General features: G+C 33.7%; 1 protein-coding gene across 1 annotated transcript in view; it reads left to right on the top strand.

Annotated features, from left to right (window-relative positions):
• Positions 1-12,925, top strand: part of LOC115876040 (WD repeat-containing protein 63) — a 71,378-nt gene that overhangs the window by 44,284 nt on the left and 14,169 nt on the right. The window contains exons 10-11 of the mRNA XM_030891714.1: positions 1,468-1,747; positions 11,320-11,579. Of these exons, the coding sequence (XP_030747574.1) occupies positions 1,468-1,747; positions 11,320-11,579 (540 nt within the window). The remainder of the gene's footprint in view (positions 1-1,467; positions 1,748-11,319; positions 11,580-12,925) is intronic.

Genomic DNA, 12,925 nt, shown 5'->3' with positions numbered 1-12,925 from the left:
TGATAACAAAGGACGATGTTATATCCATAAAGGTTGATGCAGAAACAAAATTAAAACCAAAATCGGTTTTTGATTAGTTTGAAATACAAGAGGTATCTGAAATTGGCAAAATTTTCAATACTTAAAATACTAAAAAATACATAAAAAAAATAAAAAACATTTTTTAATTCTCCATCTAATAAAGATATAATATACAGGGTGTTCGGTTTAAAAAAGTGAAGAAAAAATATTTTATATATTAGAAAATTTGGCATAGAATTTTGGACACCCTGTATGGTTTAAGATTATGGTTCAAATTTAAATACTCGAATGAGGTGAATGACTCTGTATATAGGGTGGTCCGGACTGTATTCCGGAAACTTCGGCAGCATATTCTGCAGATCAAAATAAGTAAAAAAACTCCGTATGTCCTAAAATGTTTAGTTTCGGAGATACAGGGTGTAGAAGTTCCAATCCATTCATGTAGAAGTTCCGTTTCCATCAATATTTGGATGAAAATTGGTATCTGGGAGTTTTTTAACATGAGAAATTTGATTTTTATGTCAATATGACCCCTACTTGTAGAGGGCGCCACCTACATATTTTTTAACTGGTTTGAAGAGTAATAACTTTTCACCCTGTATGGTTTAAGATTACGATATATATAGGAAAGTAATTACAGACCAACTGTAGTAAATATTTAGTATATTATTTCACGACTTATAAATATATTTTTAATAGAATTTTTTAAAAGGCTGAAAAAATATTTTTTTTATTCATTTACTAATATTAAAACATATTTAATAATATCTTAGAATTATGTAACACGTATATAATAAGTAAGGAATTCAAAAATGCAATAATATACAGGGTGTTCCATTTAAAAAACATCATCCCATTCCACTCACACTTTGTTGAGCTATCCTGTAGATGTTAAAATATTTTCTTGAAATATATCTTAATAGATAACTTAGGTTTGCACTTAAACAAAATTTCTAAGTTTTTTATTATAGGAGCTACAGATGCCCTACGCACTCTACGGACACCCTCGGACCTTGTATCTGTATACAGGTTGTTAACTGGACAGTTATTATAGGGGAACAGAATGGCAACATTGCCTATTGAGAACGCATGCACTTATAGCAGCTTATAGGGTTTTCTGCCGACTCGTCCCGTCGCGTCATCTGTCGACGAGCGGGCCGAGGTTGCCATATTTCAACCATAAAGCTCTTGCCGCGAGTAATAAACAAATTTACAACCTATATATGTAAAACTAGTCATAGTTTCACACTGAACTAATGTACCGTATGATCGAATAAAAACGGCGTCGGCGATGGCTATGAAATGAAGATCGCTGTCATTTTATATGGGAAATGTCAGCGATTGTCATTTCCCAGCCAACTGGACGCCGTTTTTTTTCGATCATACGGTATAACTTTATCAAATATAAATATCCAATATTCTAAATAAAAAATTTCCATGTTTTAGTTTGACGAGTCTCCTTTTCGGGCGCTCCATTTAAATTTAAAACCGATATATAAAATTAATGTAAATAAACAAGAGGGAAAAGGCTCGGGAAAAAGTAAGCCAGCAATGATAACAAGATGTTCATCTTCATTTTGTCAGTTGAAATACGAGGAAGCAAATCCGAAATCGGAAAAAGGGAAAAAGGTCAACTTTAGGGAACGTGTGATTTACAAACCAATCTGGAAATGCAATAAAACATTGAATGACATTCACCAAAAGATCCACATTGGAACAGTGGAAGGCAAGTATTTCAACACAATAGCATACTATGCCGACTGAAAAAAAAATCAAACACCCATATACAGGGTGGCGCCTCTCATACGCGGCGGAAGCTCCAAGGAGAACAACAGTTTATATTGAAATGAAATTTTGTGAGTATATGTAGGTTAATTCAGAGCACTTTTTAAAAATATAGAGAGTTCTACAGAGTGTCCCCAAAAAAAGTTACATATAAAAGTTGTGTTTTTTGTAATGGAACACCCTATATATTAATTGATTTTCGGATTCTGGGAGAAAAATAAAGGTGAGTTTTATAAGGTAAGTATATGACTAAAGTGTAAGGTTTTTGACTTCAAAATATTATTAAGTTTGTCCAAAGGATATACCAAACCAAACCTTCAAATAAAGATTTTCCTAGATATTTTCATTCACATGATTTGATCTGAGTAGATCTTTATTATTTGATAAAATTAAGGTGGCTGTGATATGTCTGACATTACTTCAATATAGCCTCTGATATAGCTGTCTAATTAGTTCAACTTTAACAACTAGTTATTATTTTGTGTCAGGTAAAACAAGAAAAAATCTCAGAAATTTGCCGAAAGTGCAAACTTATCCTACATCAGAAAGAATTGATATGATTGTATTAGTTGGCGAATGCAGTGTCCATTCACCAATTAATAGAATACTTAAATGCTCCTGATTTTATCTAGTCTGGTTTTTTTTTATAGGGATATGTTAAAGACAGTGTTTACAAAACTCGACCAAGTATTGTCGGCAACATGAGAGAAATTATTGCAGCTGTTTTTCGATGTAGAACTCCACATATACCTTTTAAAATGAAAAGATCCTTTTGAAAAGATAATTATTTTATGCAGTTAACAGGAAAGGAAGCATTTTGAGCATTTGATTTCATGTAGCTAATTTTTATCACATAATTATAGGTTTATATCTAGTTTTAATTCTGTAATAATTAAAATACGTTTTAAACGTGTATCTTTTTATTACCGTTGATTATTTTACTCTACAATCTTTAATTTTTGTTAAATTAAAAAAGGTATATCACACTCAGCCGCCCCTAGATTTTTTCAAATAATAAAGATCTGCTGAGGCAAAATCAGCAAAATCATAAAAATGAAAATATCTAGGAAAATCTTTGTCTGAGGGGTAGGCAACCTTAATAATATTTTGATGATATATAAATTCCCCATCGAACAGCGGAAAAATATACTGGGTGTTCTGTTTAAAATAAAGGAATAACTTGCTTTTAAAAGTGACTAATGTTCCATATTAATTTTGTCTCACCCTGTATAACTTTTTGGGTCAAATTTCAATTTGGTTTAAGATACAATGGTTACTGTAATTAAATATCAGGCTATACAAGGTCAACTAAAATTTAGGTAGCTGTTTTCGAAATTTAAAATTTACTTTTCATTTTCACAAAATGTGAAATATGTCAAAATCTTTTGATTTTAGGTATATGCTTCTTTAAAAACACACCATTATTTTTTCCTAGAATCCGAAAATCAATTAATATATAGGATGTTCCATTAGAAAAAACAAAACTTTGATATGTAACTTTGTTTGGGGACACCCTGTATAATTCTATATATTTTTATAAAATGCTTTCAGTTAACCTACATAATATGCTGCCAAAATTTCATTTCGATATAAACTATCGTCCTCCTTTAAACTTCCGCGGCGTATGAGAGGCGCCACCCTGTTATAGAGCGAGTCTTAAATAACTACAAATATTTTCAGGGCTTGTAGAAATAATAAAGAAATATATTCTCTGTCTTTAGAGAAATAGAAATATAAATATATCTTTCTCCCCACTGGATCATTGGACAGTTTTCTTTCTTGTAAATTTAATCTACTACAATATGTTGCCATATTATGAAGAAATTATGATTTTGTACTAAATACTAAAAAAAATCCAAATTTTCAATTTTTTTTTTGCGAAAATAGCCGATTTCTTTTTAAATATTTCTCCTCTCTTATGACCCTGTATTTACTTATGAGCACCAGTCAAGGTCAATGAAGTTGTCATTTGAAACTGTCAAATATAGTTGACATTTCAGAAATTTATCTATTTAGTGCTAGTATTATTAAAAACTCATACCTACATCGAAAATATTAGCCATGAATTACACTACCGAAGAAAAAGTATTGATGATTAAATGGTATTATCAAGGAAATAGTTATCAAAAGGTGTCGGACATGTTTGCTGCTCTGTATCCGAATAGACCGATACCTGGAAAATCTACAATCGCAAGGAATATCCAGAGATTTGAGACCAAAGGCACCCTAATAAATAACTGCAGATGTGAAGAAGCAAGGCAGGAACAAAGAGAAGATGCAAGAAATGATATTGTTTTATTGTGAGTGGAAGAGAACGATGGAAAGATCAGCACAAGGAAACTTGAGGATGAATTAGGAATAGATTACACTCAGTGGCGTAGCGCTACTACCGCAAGCCCCCGCAGCAGCGGTGGAGGGGGGGGCAGGCCCAAAGGGGGCCCGAAACCTCTAACGTCTGAAACTTTGTGGTAACTTTGTCTGAAAAAGAATTATTTATGGATGCAGAAACACTAAGCAAAAACACACAGCAGACATATTCGAGCGATCTGTCTACGACTTTCCCTTTAGTGATAGTCGCATTGTGTATGCCGCTAAAGGAAAAAAAATTATTCTCTTCAAAATATTAAAGATATTGCTGTATTTTGAATTGTAGAAAATAACACCTTAGCGTCAAATTTTCCAGAGGAAACAACAGCTTTATTATTATTTCTAACTCTTCCAGTGAGTGGTGAGTGTTGCTACAGCGGAAAGATCATTTTCCAAATTGAAAATCATCAAAAATTATTTACGAAATAGTTCCTCTCAGACAAGGTTAACTAACTTGGCTATACTGTCCATAGAGGCACAAGAGGCGGTCAAAATGGATAACACCCAGATAATAAAAAAATTTGCGGAGGCAAAAGCTAGAAAAAAACAATTTACCGCCTGAAAATAACGGCTTAAGAAATTCAAGTTTTTGTCACTTAATTTTAAATATTTTAGTTTATAAGTCAATGTTGTTTATCAGTTTACCTAGTATGATAGTAGGTAGTGATGGGCAAAACTGTTATTTTTAGATAACAGTTGAAACTGTTATAGTTATTTATAAAAAACAGCTTAAAATAGCAGCTTAAAAATAACATGTTTCTTTATTTTACTGCTAAATATCTGAAAGAGTATGAGACGCTCACCGCCAGGCGTATTAACGCAGTTGCAAGTTGCAACAATGACGGGCTCGGTGGTAGTATTTCCAGGGTGTCAAAACATTTCTAAATATCGATTGTTATCTAAAATACCTCTCTAAAAACGGTGGTTATTTACAAATAAGCGCTGTTTACAAATTGCGATATAAAAAAAGCCAAAATTCCGCCACTCGTCTATACCTACACATTGCGATCTACCTACGCCCTGCCCCTGAGATTCGCATAGATCCTGAATTGCGTAGCAGTGTACAGGGTGCATCTCACTCGACGGGCGAGAAGCTCTTAGTTATGATTTTACCATTTGCGGTCAAAAAATAGCAATATAAGAAAATGTGTAGTATATTCTTCATAAGTAAACCAACTACACACTAGAGTTCGAATTAATTTTACACTTAAACTAGCGTGTACCCGCGACTTCGTTCGCGTCAAAATTAATAATTTCTAATGGTAATGATAAAGCAAAACAAGAATTTCCATTGACATACAAAATGGATAAAATTTTCTCACATTTGCCAAAAATAAGCTTTCTAACGTCGAGCAGTTTAAGCAGAATCGTGGTTAATCAATTACTTCAACAACTTTTTGGAACACCCTGTATGATTTTTTAATAAATTTCAAAATATGTAAAAAAACAAAATAAATTATGCGTGTCCAGGCGTTTTCCCGAAAGACTAACCGTTTTTTAAATAACAAATGTTGTAATATTTGAGGGGCGTTTTCACCCTGTTGGAATTTGAGATTCGAGAAACCCCTCCTTATTGAACCTCAACCCCACAGTCAGTCCGTTTGCAAAAAATCAGCTTTAAACGTCCAGCAGTTTAAGCAGAATAGTGATTACTCAATGGTCATATTTTTTATGAAACACCCTGTATATATTTTAAAAATCTTAAAAAATATGTAAAACAACATAATAAAATATACGTGTTTTAAGAGTTTTCCGAAAAACTCACCGGTTTTTAAATAAAAATATTCTAATATTTCAGAGTAGTTTCACCCCCTTAGAATTCGAGTTTCGAAAAATCCTTCTTATCGAACCTCTACACTAAAGTCAATCCGTTTTCCAAAAATCAGCTTTTTACGTCAAGGGCTTTAAGCAGGATCGTGATTAATCAATGACCAGATTTTTCAAAACACCCTGTATACATTTTTAAAAAATCTTAAAATATTATTCTGAAAATTTTTCAGAATAAATAAATACCTAAATATTGAAAGTTAATAAGTAAGTATTGAACCATACAGCGCCATAATATCTCGACCTCCGTCCGTTATGCTCGTAACAGGTTGAAACAGAATGTATCTAAAACAACTGATGGCGTTATTCCCCAACCTGTCTCGAACCTCCATCGACAATCGACCGATGCAGCAGCGTTCGTTTCCCACACCGATTATCTCGATCGCCGCCCTGTTATGCTCGTAACAAGTTGAAAAACAACATATCTAAAATGACTGCTTCTCCAACCCGTTGCGAGCCTCTATCGACAATCGACCGATGCAGCAGCGCTCCTTTCCCACTCCTGTTATCTCCACCGCCAGGCGTTATGCCCGCAACTGTTTCAAAAAACCTGTTTCTTTTATATCCTATTATTTTTAAGCTGTTGTAAATACGACCATCGACGGTATCGACCGAAGCAGCTACTAGTGATGGGTTGTTATTTAACTATCTGTTATTTTATAACAATTATTTATAAATAACATAACGCAACCGTTACTACTTCTAAAAAATAACAGATATAAAATAACGACACGTAGAGATCGGCCGCTCGTGAAACGAAAAACGAAGTCAGCGCTCTGCACCGCCACGAAATTATACGCTGCTCGAAGCAATTCCAAAAAACAACTAGTATGGATTTAAAACCTGTTATTTCGTCAACCATCGATACAGGCGGCGAGACAACGGACAACGGAGTGGGGAATGCGCTACGGCGAACGTAGCTGCTTCGGTCGATACCGCTTAAAAATAATAGGATATAAAAGAAGCAGGTTTTTTGAAACAGTTGCGGGCATAACGCCTGGCGGTCGAGATAACAGGAGTGGGAAAGTAACGCTGCTGCATCGGTCGATTATCGATGGAGGTTCGAAACAGGTTGGAGAATAACGCATCAGTTGTTTTAGATACATTGTTTTTCAACCTGTTACGAGCATAACGGGCGGAGGTCGAGATATTATGGCGCTGTATGTTTCAGTACTTACTTATTAAGTTTCAATATTTAGGTATTTATTTATTCTGAAAAATTTTCAGAATAATATTTTAAGATTTTTTAAAAATGTATACAGGGTGTTATGAAAAATCTGGTCATTGATTAAACACGATCCTGCTTAAAGCCCTTGACGTAAAAAGCTGATTTTTGGAAAACGGATTGACTTTAGCGTGTAGAGGTTCGATAAGAAGGGATTTTTCGAAACTAGAATTCTAAGGGGGTGAAACTACCCTCAAATATTAGAATATTTTTTATTTAAAAACCGGTGAGTTTTTTCGGAAAACTCTTAAAACACGTAAATTTTATTATGTTGTTTTACATATTTTAAGATTTTTAAAAAGATATACAGGGTGTTTCATAAAATATGACCATTGAGTAATCACTATTCTGCTTAAACTGCTTGACGTTTAAAGCTGATTTTTGGCAAACGGATTGACTGTGGGTTTGAGGTTCGATAAGGAGGGGTTTCTCGAATCTCAAATTCCAACAGGGTGAAAACGCCCCTCAAATATTACAATATTTATTATTTAAAAACGATTAGTCTTTCGGGAAAACGCCTGGACACGCATAATTTATTTTGTTTTTTTACATATTTTGAATTTTTTTAAAAATCATACAGGGTGTTCCAAAACGTTGAGTAATTGATTAACCACGATTCTGCTTAAACTGCTTGACGTTTAAAGCTTATTTTTGGCAAATGTGAGAAAATTTTATCCAGTTTGTATGTTAATGGAAATTCTTGTTTTGCTTTATCATCACCATTAGAAATTATTAATTCGACGCGAACGAAGTCGCGGGTACACGCTAGTTTAAGTGTAAAATTAATTCGAACTCTAGTGTGTAGTTGGTTTACTTATGAAGAATATACTACACATTTTCTTATATTGCTATTTTTTGACCGCAAATGGTAAAATCATAACTAAGAGCTTCTCGCCTGTCGAGTGAGATGCACCCTGTACACTGCTACGCAATTCAAGATCTACGCGGATCGAGGGGCAGGGCGTAGGTAGATCGGAATGTATAGGTATAGACGAGTGGCGGAATTTTGGCTTTTTTATATCGCAATTTGTAAACAGCGCTTATTTGTAAACAACCACCGTTTTTAGAGAGGTATTTTAGATAACAATCGATATTTAGAAATGTTTTGACACCCTTGAAATACTACCACCGAGCACATCATTGTTGCAACTTGCAACTGCGTTAATACGCCTGGCGGTGACCGCCTCATAATCTTTCAGATATTTAGCAGTAAAATAAAGAAACCTGTTATTTTTAAGCTGTTATTTTAAGCTGTTTTTTATAAATAACTATAACAGTTTCCACTGTTATCTAAAAATAACAGTTTTGCCCATCACTAGCAGCTACGTTCGCCGCAGCGCTTTCCCCCCTCCGTTGTCCGTTGTCTCGCCGCCTGTATCGATGGTTGACGAAATAACATGTTTTCCATCCATACTAGTTGTTTTTTGGAATTGCTTCGAGCAGCATAGAATTTCGTGGTGATGTAGAGCGCCGACTTCGTTTTTCGTTTCACGAGCGGCCGATCTCTACGTGTCGTTATTTTATATCTGTTATTTTTTAGAAGTAGTAACGGTTGCGTTATGTTATTTATAAATAGTTGTTATAAAATAACAGATAGTTAAATAACAACCCATCACTAATAGTATGGCTACCTTAGCTACTTGAAGAATTTGTTAGTTTTTAATTTTTTTTTAGTCATAAAGAATATTTTTTTATTTTGTTTCTTTTCCGCTAGATTAGCAAACCAAAGATTTTTTAGTTTATATTGCTTTAGTTTTGAAGAGTATTTTTAATTTTCTTTTGTTCCTTATTATTGTTCGCTACTTAGTGCCCGAACATTTTTCAGTTTTTGTTCCCTCTAGTTTCAAAGAATATGTTTTGTCTTGTTCCTTGTTCGAAAATAATATTTTTTGTATTGTAACGTTCTTCGCACATCGTGTATTGTATATATTTTTTTTGTTTTTATATGCATTAAAGTTGAATTTTATATTAGGTTTGAAGTTGAGATATATTTCCCAAATTTGTTTCCTGAATTGGTCATACTAGCTTCATATTCATATAAAATAAAATAAAATAATATAAATATAGAATTATTCTCAAAATAGGGAATAGGGAAGGAGGCCGGGGGGGCCTAACTCAAGTTTCGTGGGGGGGCCCATAATTTGTCGCTACGCCACTGATCACACTACAGCGTTTCGAATTTTGAAACGGCATAAATATTATCCCTTCAAATATGAAAAGCACCAAGAGCTACGAGATGGGGACGAAATACGGCGGCAGGCGTTTTGTTTTGATATGATGGAAAGAGCAAACACGGATAGGGAATTTTTAAAACACATATGTTTCACTGACGAATGCACGTTTACCTTAAATAATAAACGTTCAAAAAATCGATCAGATATTGGAACAAAGAAAACCAACACAGGTTTGTCGAAACAAGGACGCAATATCCACAGAAAGTAAATGTTTAGGCAGGGATATTCGGACACAATATTATCGGGTCATTATTTCTTACGCGAAATTTAAATGCAGAATATTATTTGGAACTACTCGAAAATCATATTTTACCTGCTTTACATGATGCCGCTAGGGAAAATCAGGAACTTTCGTACCAAATGGATGGCTGCCCGCCACATAGAATTTTGGCTGCCCGGCACATAGAATCTATTGCATTCTGCCGAATGCAATAGAATTTCACTTTACCAACTAGCGAATGTAAGAAGAGAATTTTATGATCGCCTGGGTTATTGTCTAGCAGTCGATGGAGGAATATTTGAACATCTTCTTAAATCCTAAAGTTCTAACAATTTAATAGTATAAATTAATAAGGTTAATTATAGTATTATTACAAGATTATTACAATATTCAATAATTAAGTTATTGAATATTGTAATAATACTATAATTAACCTTGTAATTGATTACTTTACTTTACTTTAATTCATATTAATTTGTATTTATAAATACATCTTAATGATTTCCGATGTAGGAATGAGTTTTCAATAATAATAAAGCACTAAATAGGTAAATTTCTGAAATGACAACTTCATTTGACAGTTATCTTTTACCTTGACTGGTGCTCATAAGTAAATACAGGGCCATAAGAAAGGAGAAATATTTAAAAAGAAATCGGCGATAACTCGTAAACGAGCTAATCAAAAATATCTAAAGTTATTCTTTTGAATGTGGGTTTTAGTGCTCTTCAATAAACCTAAATAGAATTATTCTCTAAAATAATTAGGGAAGCCAATAACTGACCCCATTAAAATTTACAGGGGATTTCCTATGTCCAGTTCGACGATGCAACACCCGGTATATGCAGTTTAAATTTGTTGATTGTTCTTAAATACCGGGTGTGTCTCAAAAGTGGCTCGCCCTTTTAACTTTTTTATTTTTTCAGATAAATAAACGAAATTTGGTATGTTAGTATATGACATAAATTAGGATTGATTGGTGTATTCAATTGTTTTTGGTCACTTCCGGTTTCACCGGAAATGACTACAACTTTTGGTTTTTAAATGGCACCCTCGGTATTTTTTTACATTATTCGATAGAATATGACATTTTGAATAGAATGACAACTTTTGACATTCTCGCTTAATAAAAAATTGTATTTTAAAATTCAATCTAAGGTGCCATGGCTATGTTAAAAACACTAATTCTTCATCAAGGAGCCTTGGAAAAATAGATTCGATCGTCTAATGTTTTTAGAGTCTTGTCCTGGCCAGTTAGAAAATGCTCTAATCGTATTTTTAATCATATCTCAATTTTTAAATGGAACGAGGGTGGCTCATTAGCATATTTGGAAAAAGCATTTTTTACGAATAATTTGATACCACACACTTGGTAGAGTCAAATTGTCATTGTAATCTAGAATGTCAAAAGTTGACATTCTATTCACAGTGTTATTTCCTATGAAATAAAGTAGAAAAATGCCTAGGGCGTCATTTAAAAATCAAAAATTACCAATAATACGTTGATCACTCCTGATTTATGTCATATAATAACGTATACCAAATCTTGTTTATTTTTTATCTGATAACGTAAAAAAAATTATAGGAGTGACCCACATCTGATAAACACCCGGTATTTCCACTTATTTTTCTATTTTGTTAGGAAATGTTGCCCAAGTTATATGGGAGGGTCAAGATTTTGATTCCGGCGAAACAGTAAATTCAGAACAAGCTAAATTCGGCTTTGACACAAGATTTCACGACGGACCAATAAATTGGATAGAAACATCTTCAGCGCTGAACCTCACTTTATCTGTTGGTGGTAAAATATTTGCATTGTGGCGTACGGGTATATCCGATAAGCCTATATTATGGCGGAGGTCTCGCCAAATGTATACCAAAGGTCAATTTAACTTCTTTCAGGTAAAAGTCTGTATTATTAAGATGAAAAGTCGATTCAAATGTGCTGAATTTTAGGATTTTTGCGTTACAGCAAAACTCGCGTTAATTAACCTAAGGTTGTATTCCGTTGCAAAACCAGGAGAACCAGACCGGTAAATTACGGTAAAGAACGGTTCCTGAAAAACATCGGTTTGATACGGAACGGTTTGATAAAATACTGGAAACGTCAAATGTTGACGTTTACTAAATTTCAATACCTCTTTATTAAATTTATCTTTTATGCATTTTTAATGTACCCGTTCTCTGCTTTTACGTTTGCTTCTTCTTTTACGTTTGCTTCTTCTTTTCAATGGAGTTTAATATTGAAAAGTACTTTATTAATAAACTGTTACACTCGTTAGACAGCTCAAGTGAAGATTTGCAGGGCCAATGTCCAATATTAAAACAGATCAATAATAAATAGACAAATTTAATCAATATTTTTATTTTTATAGCTTCCAAAACATTCACGATTATTTGTTGTCTTGTTTTTCATGTTTTCTTTAAATGTTCCTGACTTTAAGAAACAATGGCTGCATGATAGTTTAAATGGTCCTGAAAAGTCATTCTATTTAGTTAATGAAATTTATTTACCTTTACTGCTTATCTCCATTGTTTTTGGATGTAAATACAAAATATTATTACACATTTTAGAAATTAAATGAGAATTTCACTCGAACTTTCAATATTTGCTTGATTTCTGTCACATAAATGACATTGATTGACAAACAAAACCAGAAAAACCAGCCTTCTCGCGCTGGTTAGTTTGGTGACAGTTATAACCGAATTTTTCAGGAACCGTGTTCCGTAATAAGAAAACTTTCAGGAAACCGATAGAAACGGAACATAAAACCATAACCAAGGTAAGCAACGGAATACACCCTTAATTAAAATTTATTAACAATACCTATGTCGTTCATTGATTCCCTATAATTATACAGGATTGTTCACCACATACAACACGGAATATTGTTCGCTATGCGGGCCCAAGTTATTCCTGCTAATTTCCTAATATCATGGTCCCATCTCAGGTTTGGTCTTCTTCCAGGCATTTTAATTTTTTGTGGGTACCGTGCTGTAATTTCTGTGGTCCATGTGTTATCCTTCCTTCTTGCCAGGTGTCCTGTCCATTGTCACTTGAGGGATTTGATTCTGTGGATGACATCTATTACCTGGGTCTTTTGTCGTATCCACTCTATTCTTTTAAGGCCTTTCTTGGTTATTCCCAGCAAATTTCGTTCCATTGATCGTTATGCGACCTACAGTTTCCTTATAATGTCCGTTTGCAGTGTCCAGGTTTCGCATGCATATGTATATCATGACTGGTA

This window comes from Sitophilus oryzae, unplaced genomic scaffold (genome assembly GCF_002938485.1).
Source record: "Sitophilus oryzae breed Bouriz unplaced genomic scaffold, Soryzae_2.0 scaffold_1396_pilon_pilon, whole genome shotgun sequence".
Taxonomy (NCBI): Eukaryota; Metazoa; Arthropoda; class Insecta; order Coleoptera; family Curculionidae; genus Sitophilus; species Sitophilus oryzae.
This window is presented reverse-complemented; position numbering and strand designations above follow the sequence as displayed.